General features: G+C 47.5%; 1 protein-coding gene across 1 annotated transcript; it reads right to left on the bottom strand.

The window, feature by feature from the left end:
* Window positions 1-3,557: 3,557 nt before the first annotated feature.
* On the bottom strand, window positions 3,558-15,933 carry LOC143277612 (uncharacterized). Its single transcript, XM_076582491.1, has 3 exons — window positions 15,782-15,933; window positions 7,433-8,370; window positions 3,558-5,600 (listed from the first exon to the last, which is right to left on the bottom strand). The coding sequence occupies exons 2-3, from the start codon at window positions 8,361-8,363 to the stop codon at window positions 4,588-4,590; spliced, it is 1,944 nt and encodes a 647-aa protein (XP_076438606.1). The 5' UTR covers window positions 8,364-8,370; window positions 15,782-15,933; the 3' UTR covers window positions 3,558-4,587.
* Between the last annotated feature and the right edge of the window lie 1,372 nt (window positions 15,934-17,305).

Below are 17,305 nucleotides of genomic sequence, written 5' to 3'. Positions count from 1 at the left end.
CCTGCAAAGCGGACTTCGCTGACGGCAGCAATGTCAATGTTCAGTCTCTGAAGTTCGTGTGCGACTAGAGCGGAAGCCTTTCTGGGTGGTTGCTGTCTGCAGAGTCACGCATGGTTCGGATGTTCCAGCATGCTACCTTTAATCCTTTTGCACCTAATTGTGAGGCAGGTGCCGGCCCTTTTCTTCTCTATTGTTGTTCGACCCGCGTTGGAGATGCCCGTTGACCGCGGCTAGCCAACTCTGGGGGGTATGGAGATGAGCATTTGTTTGGACCACCTTTTCTAGGCCCCTCTCCGTGTGGAGCAAGCAGTGCTGTCCCTAGAAAAGGCTGCTTGGTCGTTCAGGGTGCTGCCGAGGGTGATGCTGTCACCTCCGGGTCAACAATCAGGCGGACCAATATCCTGAACCGCCTGCAATGACAGGATTGGAACTGCGGCTTCCAGTGACATCTTCCACCTGCCGTTTTCGCCCCTTTCCCATCGCTACAGGGCTTGGAATAGTTGGTGGCGCGGACGTGGACGTGTCCTTCAAGCCTGCGCAATGGAATTTTTAGGTGGAGTGCAGTGTGCGCAGTTCTGGCCCCACCCTTTACATCCGTGGTTCATCTGCCATAGCCTAGCAAGCTGGGACGGTGACAGTGAGGTCCTCAGGTCGTAGGTTTTATAAGATAAACACATATATATAAAAAAAACTACTAATAATAATAATAATATATTCTTCTTCTTCTTCTTTGTGTGTGTGTGTGTGTGTTTGTTTGTGTGTGTGTGTGTGTGTGTGTGTGTGTGTGTGTGTGTGTGTGTGTTGAAGGGAAACAACCCTGATTGTGGCTAGAGAAGATCCAGTTTTTCTTTCGATAGCCTCCCATATTTATCTGGATATGAGATGGACTTCCCCTATCACTGAATCTCTCACTCCCCACCCCCATCCCCCTCCCACCCCAACTTCCACTATATCTCCCCTCCCTTGCTCCCCCCCCCCACCCCCACCCCACCCCTCCCCCTACACCTCCAACAATACCGATTTATAACATGAACATGCATGCACACACACTGTCTCACTGAAGATAGCGTGTGTCCCTGTTTGTGTGTGTGTGTGTGTGTTTGTGTGTGTGTGTGTGTGAGCGAGCGAGCGAGAGAGAGAGAAAGAAAGAGAGAGAATCCAGAACCTTTTTTTGTGTCAATAGCTTAACAGCCCTGGTGACGTGGGGGTACAATTACAACAACAAAATAGTTTTTTTCCAATGACAAATCAAAACATACAATATGTGAAAATGAATCGATACATATTTCGACCATCCAATTTACACTTGAAATGACAGGAGATCGCAATGTATGATTGTATCTGCAGAAGAGGAAGAAAATGTTTTTTCATACATAGCTGTCTACACAAATTCAATTTCTTTATGAACAACATTCAGTGATTTTTTTTTCTTCGCGGGTTACATGCTTCGGCAAGATATTTTGCAAGTGACAGGATTGAATTTTCCTGGTATAGTACATTAAACAAATCTTTATTCTTTGCTGAAGCTGTTTTAAAGACAGTACAATTTTCACGAATATCAGTGTACGCTTTACAATGAACCAAGAAATGTAACTCATCCTCCCTTTTAAAATCAAAGAAAGAGTAGGAAAGGGGGTGGGGGTGGGGGGGGGGCGTTCTTTGGTGTTGGTAGAAACAGGTAGGGGGGAGGGGGGGACGTTCTTTGGTGTTGGTAGAAGAGAGTAGGGAGGGGGGGACGTTCTTTGGTGTTGGTAGAAAAGAGTAGGGAGGAGGGGGGGGGGGTGTTCTTTGGTGTTGGTAGGAGAGAGTAGGGAGGAGGAGAGGTGTTCTTTGGTGTTGGTAGAAGAGAGTAGGGAGGGGGGGGGGACGTTCTTTGGTGTTGGTAGAAAAGAGTAGGAAGGGGGGGGGGGGGGACGTTCTTTGGTGTTGGTAGAAGAGAGTGGGGAGGGGGGGGGGACGTTCTTTGGTGTTGGTAGAAAAGAGTAGGGAGGGGGGGGGGCGTTCTTTGGTGTTGGTAGAAAAGAGTAGGGAGGGGGGGGGGGGGCGTTCTTTGGTGTTGGTAGAAAAGAGTAGGAAGGGGGGGGGACGTTCTTTGGTGTTGTAGAAGAGAGTGGGGAGGGGGGGGGGGACGTTCTTTGATGTGGTAGAAAAGAGTACAGGGGGGGGGGGGGGACGTTCTTTGGTGTTGGTAGAAAAGAGTACAGGGGGGGGGGGGGGGACGTTCTTTGGTGCTGGTAGAAAAGAGTACGGCGGGGGGGGACGTTCTTTGGTGTTGGTAGAAAAGAGTACAGGGGGGGGGGGACGTTCTTTGGTGCTGGTAGAAAAAGAGTACGGGGGGGGGGGGGACGTTCTTTGGTGTTGGTAGAAAAGAGTAGGGAGGGGGGGACGTTCTTTGGTGTTGGTAGAAAAGAGTAGGAAGGGGGGGGGGGGACGTTCTTTGGTGTTGGTAGAAGAGAGTAGGAAGGGGGGGGGACGTTCTTTGGTGTTGGTTAGAAGAGAGTGGGAGGGGGGGGGACGTTCTTTGATGTTGGTAGAAAAGAGTACAGGGGGGGGGGACGTTCTTTGGTGTTGGTAGAAAAGAGTACAGGGGGGGGGGACGTTCTTTGGTGCTGGTAGAAAAGAGTACGGGGGGGGGGGGGACGTTCTTTGGTGTTGGTAGAAAAGAGTACAGGGGGGGGGGGGGACGTTCTTTGGTGTTGGTAGAAAAGAGTACAGGGGGGGGGGGGGACGTTCTTTGTGTTGGTAGAAAAGAGTAAAGGGGGGGGGGGGGACGTTCTTTGGTGCTGGTAGAAAAGAGTACGGGGGGGGGAGGGGGGACGTTCTTTGGTGTTGGTTGAAAAGAGTAGGGGGGGGGGACGTTCTTTGGTGTTGGTAGAAAAGAGTAGGGGGGGGGGACGTTCTTTGGTGTTGGTAGAAAAGAGTAGGGAGGGGGGACGTTCTTTGGTGTTGGTTGAAAAGAGTGAGGGGATGGAGGACGTTCTTTGGTGTTGGTAGAAGAGAGTAGGGAGGGGAATGGGGGGTTAATGACATTTGAAATTGGCATTGATAATTTTTATTGATTAGTTTTTCATGGACATCGTACTTTATAACTGTCGTGTGTGTGTTAGTGTGTGCGTGTGCGTTAGTGAGTGTGTGTGTGTGTGTGTGTGTGTGTGTGTGTGTGTGTGTGTGTGTGTGTGTGTGTGTGTTTTATGGTTGTTTTTTGTTTCTATTTGTTTCGTTTGGTCGTTAGGGGTTGTTTGTTTTTTCTTTACTTTACACACACACACACACACACACACACACACACAGACCCACACACACGCACACACACGCATACACACACACACACACACACACACACACACATATATATATATATATATATATATATATATACCAGTTTTTCAGGACTGTCCAATTTGATTGTACAGAACTAATTTGTCTGTCTTCCTGTTTGCTCAACTCTCTCTCCCTCTCTCTCTCTCTCTCTCTCTCATCTATCTCTCTTCCTCCCTCTCTCCCTCTTACATACACGCACAAACACACACACACACACTGAGAGATAAACACAAATACACTTTGAAAAACACATATTTTATTATCATTTACACAGGCACTGTATAGTGATTAGAAGATGAATACAAAGACGAACAAAGCACAGATGATTAAAAGGTTGGAAAGCACTGCCCCTCACATAGCTGTCATCCAAGCCACACTTTTTGTGCTAGAGAAAACAAAAGTCTGGACCCACACTGGTTGGCCCGATATGTATACCGGTCAGCCCAACATGAGACACATGCTGTCTGCTTTAGGAAGGTCAACACCAGCCTGTGAGAGCGGTATGATCATGTCTGGTACTGGGGTGGGTGTCCCACTGGGGTGGGTGTCCTATCCAAACATGATGTTGACTAGAGTTTCGTCATGGCACGGTAACAAATGGATTATATACAGACACAAGCACCTAATTAGATACATAAGTTTGAATAAAACCACTCTGTAGAAACAGCAAGGCTTCTCAAAACATAATATGCATAACGCAAAGTCGTCTCCAATTGCCACATGGATTATAAATAAATGAACAAGTAGATAAACAAATAAGAAAAGACAAATGATTTATCACTGCGTTACTTATTTTCCCAGTTCCCTTGAAAATAATACATACCAAAAAAAAATAGAAACAAAAAAATAACAAAACCGCCACCACCACCATCACCAACACAGCCAGCCCCCATCACCACCACCATCAACAATCTGTTCAAGCTGCGAGTGACGTAATGTGTGTTAATCTCTGCACTGACGTCATTATATCATGACGTATGAAGAAGTCAGGGGAGATTGGGGGGAGGGGGGGGGATGTATCACCTTTCAACACACACCAAAATCCGTGCATGTACAGGGAAATTATTCAAAAGAAAACATTTAGATCCACAATCCTAATCCTAAACTACTAAACAGATGGATAGACTGACAGACCTATCGACGCATCCGTCTGTTCATCCATCCATCAATCAATCCAACCATCCTTTCAGTCTATTCATTCATCCATCCATCCATCCAATCATGAAACAAACAATCCAACACACAAAACATCATCGGCCAGATCCATCACAGTGTGTATCCCACAACGACACTGTCACCAACACCACACCACGTGACCACCAGGTGACCAGAGCTGGTCAGACAAAGACCATAAGGATAGACACACCGTGATGGACCGTGCAGAGAGGGCGTCACCAGTCGTCTCCACTGACCCCCTCTGCTTCTCACACACACACACTTACCAACACTACTAACTATATAAATATTGCTGGCTGTGTCAGCACACACCTGTCCAGGCCGCTTCACGTGAGCATGCTGAAATGTCTGGGTCACCTGGCCAGAACGGACACACACCTGGTGCACCAGGTCTGTCTGGTAGTCTGACACCAGGACGTGGCCATCACCTGTGTCAAACAGGTAATAAGGTGACTTCAGTCCTGTCAGCCTGGTGCTGTCGGTCACCGTTGTGACCACGTGACCCTGTCTGTTCAGCACGTCCACGGAAGCAGTACCAGTGAATGAACTGTCACAGCCTACTATCATGTGTCCGTCTCTGTGTCCGGCTATACCGACATACACTCTGTTGGTCCGGACACGTGACCGCACAGCCACGGTGTTGGCGGTAACGTTGACCAGGCAGATGACTGGTTTCCGCGTCGTCACGGCCACCAGACCGTCAGACAGCACAGCCAGGCGGCGTGGTTGTTCAGGAGTGGAGAGAGAGGACACAGTGTGGGGGGGCGCCATGCCCATCACCTTCACCTTGCTGTTGTCAATGTCCGTCATGACCAGTCGGTCGTCAGGCAGACAGACAACGGCAGTGATACAGGGTGTGAGTATGTCGTCTGCTGTTCTGGGTGACACCTTGAACACACGCCGTGGTGCCGCCGTCATCACATCAACTGGTGGGGTGAAGGTGGGGGTGGCAGGGTGGGTGGGTGGAGAGAGGGGTGATGATGTGGGGGTGGTGGGGGAGATGGAGGGTGAGGGGAGGTGAGCTGAAGTGGGGGTGGGCATGGAGGAGGGGGGTGACGCTACAGGTGTAGTGGAGGTGGAGGCATCAGCACTGGTCTGTTGGTCTGTAACAATAATAACCCAACCATCATCATCGTCGTCGTCATTTTTATGTCATTTTCCATTTCCATGTCATCATCACTACCACCTTTCTGGGGGGAAAAAAACCAACTTGCATCATCGTTATCATCATCATCATCATCAACATCACCAGCATCTACACATTCTGTGGTGACGTGTTTTGTCTTGTTTTGTTTTTACGTCATTCATTATGACGTCGTGTTTACCGACCTTGCCATTGGACTGAACATTTGCTGATGAAGAAATGAATTATTTATTGTGTTGTAAAGTCCTATTTTAGCATCCTAAATTATTGCACCTATTTCACCAGTAATCCCTTTTTTTTAGCATGCATGAGCCCCCACCCCCACCCCCCCACCCCCACTCTCTCTCTCTCTCTCTGTGCCTGCCCCTTGTCTGTTACCTGCCTCTCTCTCTCTCTCTCTCTCTCTCTCTCTCTCTCTCTGCAGCTGTCTGCCTCATGTCTGTCATCTGCATGTCTCTCATCAATCCGTTATCAATCTGTCTGTAATCTGTCAACTGTCTGTCATCTATGTGTCAGTCACCAATCTGCCATATGCCTGTCTGTCTCTCATCAATTTGTTTCTCATAATAAGTAAGTAATGTCTGTCATTATCTGTTACCCGTCTGTCTGTCATCTTCCTGCTATCTGTCTGTCTGTGATCAGTCTGTCCGTCATTATTATCAATATCTTGAAAATAAGCCCTAGGCGTTTACCAACGGAACACAAATATAATAATATATGTAAATATCAAACAGGAAAAAAATTAATACAAGATATCAAACATCATAAAAACTTATTCACCCCCACCTTCCCACACACGCCCACGATACACACAAGCACACGCGCACGCGCACGCACACACGCACACACACACACACACACACACACACACACGTCATAGCACACAATCGTAAATAGTAGACAATCAAAAATACTACTAACAAATTCTGAAACTATCAAAACTCACTCGTTTACAAATAGTCATTTTAGTTCATACTGGAAACGGATGAGTTGTTGAGAATTAACCAGGAGGGGGAAAAGGTGAGTCTTCAGACTGGATTTGAAAGACTGCAGCGAAGATGAGTGACGGAGAGGCTGAGGAAGCTGATTGCAAAGAAAGGGGGCTTGGAATGAAAAACTACGTTGGCCACTACGTTTTGGTTCGAGCAGGGGGGGTCCTAAGCATACAAGTGTCAGCAGAAGTGTGGAGTTGGCGTGAGGGTATGTAAGGATGAATGAGATCAGAAAGATACTGTTGACCAGAAGCCTCAATGGACTTGAAACAAAGAAAGACGACTTTGCAAAGAATTCATCTTCCTGTCATCTCTCTCTGTCTGCCATTTGTGTCTCATCTACCTGCCTGCCATCTCAGTGTCATCTGCCTGTAGAGGTCTGTTGTCTGTCTGTATATATATATATATATCTGCCAGTCAGCCTGCCATCTGCGGAGAACCCATCGCCACAGTCCAGCACCACCCAGTGTGATCGTTTCTTTTCTGTATGCAAGTGTGTGTGATTTACTATAAAAGTGGGTATTGCACACGGGACCTTTGTTTATCATGACATAAAAAAACAAATTAGTTAAGGTCAAGTGGAGTAAGGAGTAACAACAAAAAAAACCCGGACAGTGAGTGTTCCAGTCAAATCAATGCAATTTCACTTCCTAATTCAGCGTTATTACTGAGAGCTCACAGGCTAGTTTCCTTTGCATCTTCATTATTGTTATTCACGCTCTTGCTGTAGACCACCCTGCTCCCTTCCTTGTCTCCTGTATCCACCCCCACCCCTCTTCCCATTCCACAAGTCACTGACCTTCCGAGTGTAACAGCTGACTCAGGCGTGACTCGATATGCTTCACTCTGTTCACGTCACTCTGACAGCTCCTGATGTGACACAGACGTCTCTCCAGAGACTCTGAGTGTACGTTCACGGTGACGTCAGGACCGCTGACGTGAATGGCGAAGCTGTTGGGATCAGTGCCCTGGATGACGTGGAGACCAGGCAGGTGCTGCTGGTAAGAGTTCAGGACCCCTCGGTGCGCCTGAACCCTGTCCAGAAGCTGCTGTCCCAGGGTCACGATGTTTTGCACCGTGGTCTCCACCTTCATATTCTCCTTGCATACCTCCTGCAGCAGTCCCACCTCCTTCCCCACCCACTCCTTCCACTCCTTCACACCGCTTGATTTACTACGTGACTTACTACTGGACTGGGGGTCATTTCTAATGCTGTCCAGTGAGGTTGTGGACTGGATGGATGGAGACCTGGGTCTGGGCGTGGCATGGGCAGCGGATGGAGCGTTCAACAAAGACTGAGGTAATACTGCCAGAAGGTGGTCTTTTGTGGCTCGACCTCGCACATGGTTCTTGGAGCAGGTGTCACAGTAAAACTCATGGCAGTCCACACAGACACTAGCCGCAGGGTTATTACAGATAAGACAACGGCTGTCTTTGTGGGCTGCCAGTGCCTGGTGGACCAGCTGTTCCATGACGGGGTCTGTCCCCAATTGGTCGACGATCTGGCTGAAGGGCTGGTTCCTGGGGAGGTCCAGGTGTTGACTGCACATCTTACAGACAGCCTCTGGGCCCGCCTGCTGCAGCTCGTCACGAAGACACATTCTGCAGAGGATGTGTCCACAGCCCAACAGGACAGGACCCAGACACAGTGACCCACAGTGGGGACAGTCCGTAACTGACGTCGCAAAATCTTTGGACTGCTGGGTAGGGGATCGCCCTCCTGTTGCCATGGTGAATCTGATGAAAAGAGAAATAAACATAGAAAACTTCTATGTTGACACTGACACTACAGTCTGCTTTTCTCACCACACATGCACGCATTTCCATTGTGTTATGAAATTGAGTAAGTGCATTAATAGAATTATGATTTTGCTTTGCAGCAGGGTTCGGAGATCCATACAGACATTAATTTCCTGTCAAAAACTCAAGCATAAAACACTCCATAAAAGGACAGGCTTACAATAAGGGCATTTTTTTCAGTTTCGTAGCAGTGACCTGTGGAGTGATAAGAAATATAGCATTACAATATCAACTATGAGCTGTGATCTCACTAACCATTCAATGCCAGGGAAACATAACTCCTGCTGCAGTGTCCCTGTCTGATAATTTTCCATGAAAATGGGCATAGATTATCAAAGCATCTACAGGCTCAATTGTTTTCATCAAAAGTATGCAAATCATAAGTTTTCCTGAAATGAAACTGACCAAACTTTCTATTCAATATTCTGAAAATATTGGGCATACAGATTATAATTTGGAGCTGGTTGATCAATAAATTATACCTTAGCTACATAATTTTACATTTCTTAATGCACAAAACACACCTATGTAAATATGAATGTTTCAACAAAAGACAACACAAAGTATGCAAACAATGAAAACCCACTCAATAGTCCTCATATCCAAGGTGCTGTGAACTTAACTATGAAAGCAATCAAACTATCAGATGACGCACAGTTGGGAACAAGTTCAAAATGTGTGCAGTCATCCAAGTCCCCAAAATGCCCCCTCTCCCTCCTCCTCCACTCTCCCCCCTCCACTTCCTTTCTGTGGCATGCCTTTCATGTGGTACTCACCTGTTCTGTTTCCCCACCCACTCCCTTGACCATGTCCCCCAATCTCCACACAAAAATCTCAGAGATTTTCATGTTTATGTGATTCGTGTCTCACCACTATATGTGGAAATGCCAAAACACATGTCTCACCACTATATGTGTAAATGCCAAAACAATCAGTGTCTGCAGTATAATTTGGGTCAATATACCCACACACTACTAGAAGTTGACCGATGAAGCTGGTGTTGCCAGCCATGTGTGTGATTGTCCACTGATTGAACTGGCTGTTGGTCAACGTTTCAAGCCACACATCATGCCATGTACTGCATTAGGACTGTGTCCATGTTCATTCATGTTTGAAATAAAGTCTTCTGGGTTGGACAACAGTTATGATGTTATAGCTCTTTCTGGCTGAAAGAAAATTCGAGAAAGACCAATGACGGGTCAGCCCATTATGTTGGCAATACAGTTACAACTACAGTTTGATGGGTCAATCCGTCATGCAGGCAGTTAACTGGTTAACCAATGACACATGAGTATCACTGATAATCATCATCATCATCATCATCATCAACAACATGCATATAGTGCCCTTTCTCTATAAGAGCTCAGGGCGCTTTATATGACAGAAAAATATAACAAATTACATAATTGTAAATCATTCATGACCACTCCTCAAAACCCCACCCTTCCCCACAATCTCCCCCTCCCACTCTTCATGAATCTATAGTGAGCTGACATGGATGGTGTTGGAGATGAAGGAAGCTGCAAATGCATATAGATAGGTTTTAAAAAGATGAGTTTTTAGTGATGAGCAAAAAGCAGAGATAGAATCAGATCCACAGATATGATAAGGAAGTTTGTTCCAGATATGAGGAGCAGCAAAGAAGAAAGAACGTTTACCATAGGTTCTTGTATTGACAAGAGGAATTTTCAAAAGACAACAGTCAGAAGAAGACTGGAAATTTCCTGAGGGAGTGTAAACAGAGAAATATGATCAGTACATGGGACTCTGAGAGTCAAACAGGCAGCATTGTTTTGAAGGTTTTTTTTTTTCTTTTCTTTTTTCTTTTTTTTTAATTCACTGAAGAAGATTATGTGGAGAACCAATGAGAAAGGAATTACAGTAGTTGATTTATGACAGCACAAAAGCAGAAATAAGAGTTTTTGTATTTTCAACATAAGGTACTGATGGTGGTGTGTGTCCATCGAGATCGATGATGACCATCGTTGTCATCCAGCTGGGGAATGGGGGGAGGGTGGTGGTGGGGTGGGGGGGGAGGATGCTCATGAATCTATCTGTGAATGCGCAGATGGCTGAATAGTCCAATCTGCGCACGAAATGTTCGCTGACAGTTGGGGCAGACAAAGACAGGCATACCATTGTCAGGGAGCTTGTTTGCCCGTGACTTTCTGGCCTGCCTCTTCTCAACAGCTGCAGCAGTCCTGTTGGCCTCGCACAACTTGGCGCCTTTGTGCACAGCAGCACGCCATTTGTCACGGTCCACTGCAGATTCCTCCCAGGAGTCAGGGTTGATATCAAACGCTTTCAGAGAGACTTTCAGAGTATCTCTGAAGCGCTTCTTCTGACCTCCGTGTGATCTCTTCCCTTGTTGCAGCTAGCCATAGAAAAGCCTTTTGGGCAGCCGATGGTTTGGCATGCGCGCCACGTGTCCAGCCCAGCGAAGCTGGGACTGCATCAGGATGGTGAAGATGCTGGGAAGGGTGGCTTTTGCGAGCACCTCTGTGTCTGGGGTCTTGTCTTGCCACTTGATGTTCAGTAGCTTCCTGAGGCATGTTGTGTGGAAGTGGTTCAGCTTCTTGGCATGTCGTTGGTACACTGTCCAAGTTTCGCAGGCGTACAGTAGTGTGGGGAGAACTACTGCTCTGTAGACCTTTAGCTTGGTCTCAAGACTAATGCCTCTTCTGTTCCTGACATTTGCACTGAGTCTACCAAAAGTTGCGCTTGCTCTTGCAATCCTGACGTTCACTTCATCGTCGATGGTCGCATTTCGTGACAGTGTGCTGCCAAGGTATGTGAACCGCTCCACCGCACTGAGTCTCTGACCGTTGACTGTGATGTTGGGCTCAACGTAGGGTTTCCCTGGGGCTGGCTGATGGAGAACTTCAGTTTTCCTCGTGCTGATGGTAAGGCCGAAGTTCCTGCTGGCAATGGCAAACTTGTCAACGCTGAGTTGCATGTCAGCTTCAGATCCAGCGTTGAGGGCACAATCATCAGCAAACAAAAAGTCTCTGATGATGTCTGTCATGACCTTCGTTTTTGCTTGAAGCCTTCTGAGGTTAAACAACTTACCATCTGTTCGGTACTTTAGGCCGATTCCAACATCGCCATCTCTGAAGGCATCAGTAAGCATTGCAGAGAACATGAGGCTGAACAGCGCCGGAGCCAGGACGCAGCCTTGCTTGATACCATTTGTGACAGCAAAAGGAGCTGATGTTTCGCCTTTGTCCTGGACTCGAGCCTGCATGCCTTCATGGAATTGGCTGACCAAGGAAATAAATTTCCGAGGGCATCCGTACTTGGCCATGATCTTCCACAGTCCCTCTCTACTCACGGTGTCGAAGGCCTTAGTGAGGTCGACATAGGTGGAGAACAGATCAGCATTTTGCTCCTGACATTTCTCTTGCAGCTGCCTTGCAGCAAACACCATGTCGGTGGTTCCGCGCTCTTTCCGGAATCCACATTGGCTCTCAGGCAAATGACCTTGGTCAAGGTGTGCTGTGAGGCGGTTTAGTAGGATCCTGGCAAGTATCTTGCCTGCGATGGAGAGCAAGGAAATGCCCCGATGGTTATCACAGGCTTGCCGGTTCCCCTTTCGCTTGTACAAGTGAATGATAGATGCATCTTTGAAATCCTGGGGGATCGTCTCTTCTTTCCACATGAGTGAGTACAGCTGATGGAGCTTCTCAGTCAGCACAGTGCCTCCATCCTTGTAGACCTCTGCTGGTATGGAGTCCGAGCCAGGTGCTTTGCCACTGGATAGCAGACGAATTGCTTTCTGGGTCTCAAGAGGTGTTGGCGGATCGTCCAGTGCTTCGTTGATGGGGACTTGTGGGAGACGGTCTATGGCTTCATCATTTATGGAGGAAGGGCGATTTAAGACACTGTTGAAGTGCTCAGCCCAGCGTTCAAGAATTTTCTCCTTCTCGGTGATCAAGGTATTCCCATCTGCACTGAGGAGGGGGGATGATCCTGAGGATGTGGGGCCGTAGACTTCTTTTAAGGCATCATAGAACCTTTTCATATCGTGCCTGTCAGCATATCCCTGGATCTCATTAGCTTTGTCACTCAGCCACTTATCCTGCATCTGGCGTAACTTTTGCTGAACAGTCCTGCGGATGGCATCGTACACATCCTTTTTTGATGTGGACTTTGGGTTGCTCAGGTAGGCTTGATGCAGACGGCGTTTCTCATCCAGAAGCTGCTTGATTTCATCACAGTTTTCATCAAACCAGTCTTTGTGCTTTCTGGACATGGGTCCCAGGGTCTCTGAAGCTGTACTATAGATCAGCTCACGCAGGGTCCTCCAGTCAGACTCCACATTCTGGTTGTCCAGAGAGGCGGATTCCAGACGATCTTCCAGCAGCTCCACAAAGGACTGTTTGATGGTGATGTTTTTCAGCTTAGCGATGTTGAGCCGTTTTGGAGCCTTCTGGCCTTGGGGGCGTCTCTTGGGCTGGATTCGAATATTCAGCTTCGAGACTACAAGGCGATGGTCTGTCCAACACTCGGCGCCGCACATGGTCTTTGTTACACGTACATCTTGCCTATCCCTTTTCCTGACGATGACATAATCGATGAGATGCCAATGCTTTGAGCGAGGGTGCATCCATGACGTCCTGTTACGGGTAGGGAGGCAGAAAACTGTGTTGGTTATCAGCAGTTCGTGCTCTGCACAGGTCTGAAGCAAAAGCAATCCATTTGGGTTGCAGTGGCCCACACCGTGCTTTCCAATCACTCCATCCCAGGAGATGTAGTCAGAGCCAACTCTAGCATTGAAGTCCCCAAGAATGATGAGCTTGTCTGCTTTAGGGATAGCAGCAATGACAGAGTGAAGGTCCTCGTAGAACTTCGCCTTCACTTCATCCGGGTTGGTCATGGTTGGGGCGTAGGCACTGACAATGGTGAGGTGCTTCTGGCCAGATGCCAGTGGGAGTTTCATGGTCATAAGCCTATCGTTGACTCCCTTTGGGATTCCAGCTAGCTTGCTGACAAGTGCTGTTTTTACTGCAAAACCAACACCAGCCTCACGTCGCTCTTCGCTTCCTCGTCCACTCCAGAAGAAGGTGTAACCAGATCCCCGTTCACAGAGCTCGCCTTCACCTGCAAGCCGAGTCTCACTCAAGGCTGCGATGTCAATGTTGTATCTGGCGAGTTCGGATGCAACTAGTGCCGTTCTCCTTTGGGGTCTGTCCGCGTTATCTCTGTCCAGGAGAGTCCTTATGTTCCAAGCACCAATGGTGAGAGGAACGATCCTTGTTTTTTTCTTTTCTTTCTTGTTGTTTCGACCGCTGATGTAGGGTCCCCGCCAGCTGCGGTATGCTGGCCAGGGTGATATGGAGCAGGCAATTTTTAGGGCACCTTTTCTAGCCCCTTCCTCATGCCAGGGAGGTGAGCAGTGCATTCCTAAAGAGGGCTGCTCAGACGCTCAGACGGCTGCCGAGCTCCATCGCTGCTCCTGTCGACGAAGAACGACCCTATGGCCTGAGCCGCCTGCGTGCAGGTCTGCGACTGCGACTGCCAGTGTACCCACACCTGTCGTTTCGTCGCTCGCCTGTCGCCACAGGACTTGGGGGTGATGAAATGATGAAGGATGAAAGGTCATTTTGGATGACTGATGACTTGCGCGATGAGTTTGTTTAAAGTGAAGAGGAGTTGCGCAACGTCGACCTCACTCTCTCGTCCGGGTCCACCAATTTCCAGTGGCAAGACTAAGTCGAGACGACTGGAGGATGAGCACGGATGCAGTGGATGACCAAGATATCCTTTCGGTGTCTCATCTTGCTCTCTGCACTCCACAGTGCGTTGCTGTAACCGCCTTCCTCTCCGTTGAACCGACAGGTTTCTTCCGCAGATTCTGCCGGATCCAGACTTCGCATGCATGGGTAGACACACCCCGGGGGCCAACTGCGTGTGGCATGCACACAGCACAGTGGAGCTAGATGGCCGTCGGTGGCTCTCCTGAGCCAACGCCCTTTTATGGATCTCCAATAGGGTGTCTAGCCACCCGCCTCACCAGTCCCGGAAGGGAGCGGTGGGAGTGCCGGTTTAGTCGCCGGCAACCCGACCCTGAACAGGTTGTACTGGATTACAGGTTACCAGTAGCAGATCTAATGACCTGACCTGACTATATAAGGTACTGATGGACATATATGGAATATACTCTCTGAGTGTGCATACTGAGGTTTGAGTCAAGAATGACTCCAAGGTTCCTTGCTGAGTTAGAGAACTGAACTGTGGCATCACCAACCACAATAGAGGCAGAAAAATAAGTAGATGTTGACGTTCTCACAGAGGAAATAATCATAGCTTTCAGTTTTGTCAACATTTAACTTCAGTTTGTTGAATGTCATCCAGGATTTAACATCGATAATGCAATCCTGCATAGACGCAATCAAGCTGTATACTTGGTTTGGTTCTGCAGACTTTTATTGCTGAGTAACATCAGCAAAAGAGTGGTGAAGAACAGAATGACCAGAAATGACATCAGAAAGAGGAGTAGTGTACAGAGCGAACAGAACGGGGCCCAGGACAGAGCCTTGTGGCACACCATGGGAGATTAGGGTTGGATCAGACTTAAAGTGGACTGATGGCCTAGAGGTAACGCATCCGCCTAGGAAGCGAGAGAATCTGAGCACACTGGTTCCAATCACAGCTCAGCCGCCAATATTTTCTCCCCCTCCACTAGGCCTTGAGTGGTGGTCTGGACGTTAGTCATTCGGATGAAATGATAAACTGAGGTCCTGTGTGCAGCATGCACTTAGCGCACGTAAAAGAACCCACGGCAACAAACGGATTGTTCCTGGCAAAATTCTGTTGAAAAATCCACTTTATAGGAAAAACAAATAAAACTGCACACAGGAAAAAATGGGTGGCACTGTAGTGTAACAACACAAATACAAATACAAGTTGTTAACAGAGACAATCTTGAAGCAGTTTGATAGGTATGACGAAAACCAGTTCAGAACTGTTGAATGAATCCCAAAGACATGTATTTTACTGATAGTAACCAGAAATCTAGTACACTATCTTCACACAATCTGTAGACAATGGTGTGATTATAAAATGTGGTAATTATGAACAACAATGACTCACTGAATCCAGTACCTCACCTTCATATGTAAACAGTGATGTAAACGTGAAACTGTTTATTTTATACCTTACTTGTACACTAAGTTCATCATGTCTGAAACTCTATCAGTGTCTGTAAAAAAAAAAAAAAAAAAAAAACAATCACACACTATCTCAGTGTTTCATGTTCTCTGAAAATCCCAAAGATAAGGTCAAACAGTAGTTGTGGTGACCACAATCACACACTAAATGTCCAGTTTTCACCCTATTTCTCACTCACCAAGTTGTCGTTCCACAGGGTGTGTGTCGCTGACCACTGCCAACACCAAAGTCGCCGTGCTCACACTGTGCACAGATCAAGAATCAGATGAACCAGGAAACACGTCTTTCTCTGTTGAGGAAACTGCCACTGAATGAAGGACTTCACAACCAGCCCTGCCTGTTTGTTGGCGGTTGCTAGCTGTGACGTCAATCCACCCTGCTACAGCCTTTGTTTGCAATGTCACCTTCAGTGTTCCCTCCTGCTGTCACCCCCACCCTCCACCTGTCTCTCTCTCTCCGTCTCTCTGTCTGTCTGTCTCTATCAACCCCACATGCATGCACGTTTGTGCACATTTGTGCATAAAAAAGGACATGTGCAGGATCATGCACATGTGCAAGTGTGTCTATGTATATCTGTGGGTGTGTGGGGTGGTGGGTGTGCATGTGTATGTTTGTATGTCTGTGTGTGCATGTGAGACAGAAAGAGACAGAGAAACAGAGAGAGAGAGGGGCACGCTCTGAGCTCGTGATAATGGCAGCCTTCCAACACCCGTCAAAATTGTGGATCAAATTATGCAGATTTGACACGCAGCCCCAAGCAGACAGGGTGGTTGTGTGTCCCTTACCTTTCCACCACTTCCCCCTACCCCACCCCACCTGTACAGACAGTGAATGTAGGTTACATGTTTCAGTGCACAGGTTAGCGCTGTCACTCCCATGGCGTTGTGTCAACTGTGCTGAGTGGAGCGGTGGTCTTGTGGATACAGCGCCCAACAAGGGGTCAGGGTCCTGGGTTCGATTCTCTGCACATAATATCTAGCGTGTAGACTACAGATCCCCAATGGTAAATATGATTGGATATTAACACACACACACACACACACACACACACACACACACACACACACACACACATTCTCACTTTTAGTCATCTGAACGTGCATGTTTTAACGCTGTATGTGCATGCACTCCTTTGAATATCATGCAGCTTGTAGTTTTTTTTGGTTTTTTGTTTTGTTTTTGTTTTTTGTGGTTTAACTGCTGGACGTTAGGAGGTGCAAAATTTGTCAACTTTTAACATGGCTGTGAATTGCTCTTTGCAGGCATTGACAATCCCTACCTAATTTATTAAGCATATTTCGCTATTCACCATAAATCATTGATTGATTCATATGTATACTTATTTATCGCCTATCCTCGATCGGGGGCGAAGCTCTATGCGCTGTGCATTCACAGAGTCATTTGCACAACAGGCTGCCTGTCTGGGTAGAGCCGACTGACGGCTGCCACTGGGCGCTCATCATTCGTTTCCTGTGTCATTCACTCAGACAGACATGATGTTTAGATCTGGGCACCCCGTTGGTCATGTAATACAGCTGAAGTTGTGTCTCACCTGGAATTCCAGCATAGTTTTGCATTCTGAACTCCTGTTTTAGACCTGACGCGTTGAAAACGACCATGTAGACATTGCTTGGAATATCTTAAAGTCTCAGAAATGTCGGCGTATTTCTGAGCATTGACGTTTCTGTGCACTGTGCACACA

This window comes from Babylonia areolata, chromosome 34 (assembly GCF_041734735.1).
Source record: "Babylonia areolata isolate BAREFJ2019XMU chromosome 34, ASM4173473v1, whole genome shotgun sequence".
Classification (NCBI taxonomy): Eukaryota; Metazoa; Mollusca; class Gastropoda; order Neogastropoda; family Buccinidae; genus Babylonia; species Babylonia areolata.
This window is presented reverse-complemented; position numbering and strand designations above follow the sequence as displayed.

What these genes read in the sequence shown, in the direction of transcription:
- LOC143277612 (XM_076582491.1), bottom strand. Translation starts at nt 8,363, where the DNA reads ATGGCAACAGGAGGGCGATCCCCTACCCAGCAGTCCAAAGATTTTGCG. An exon ending in TCAGCTGTTACACTCGGAAG is followed by an intron (nt 5,601 to 7,432) that starts GTCAGTGACTTG and finishes TTATTGTTACAG; the next exon opens with ACCAACAGACCAGTGCTGAT.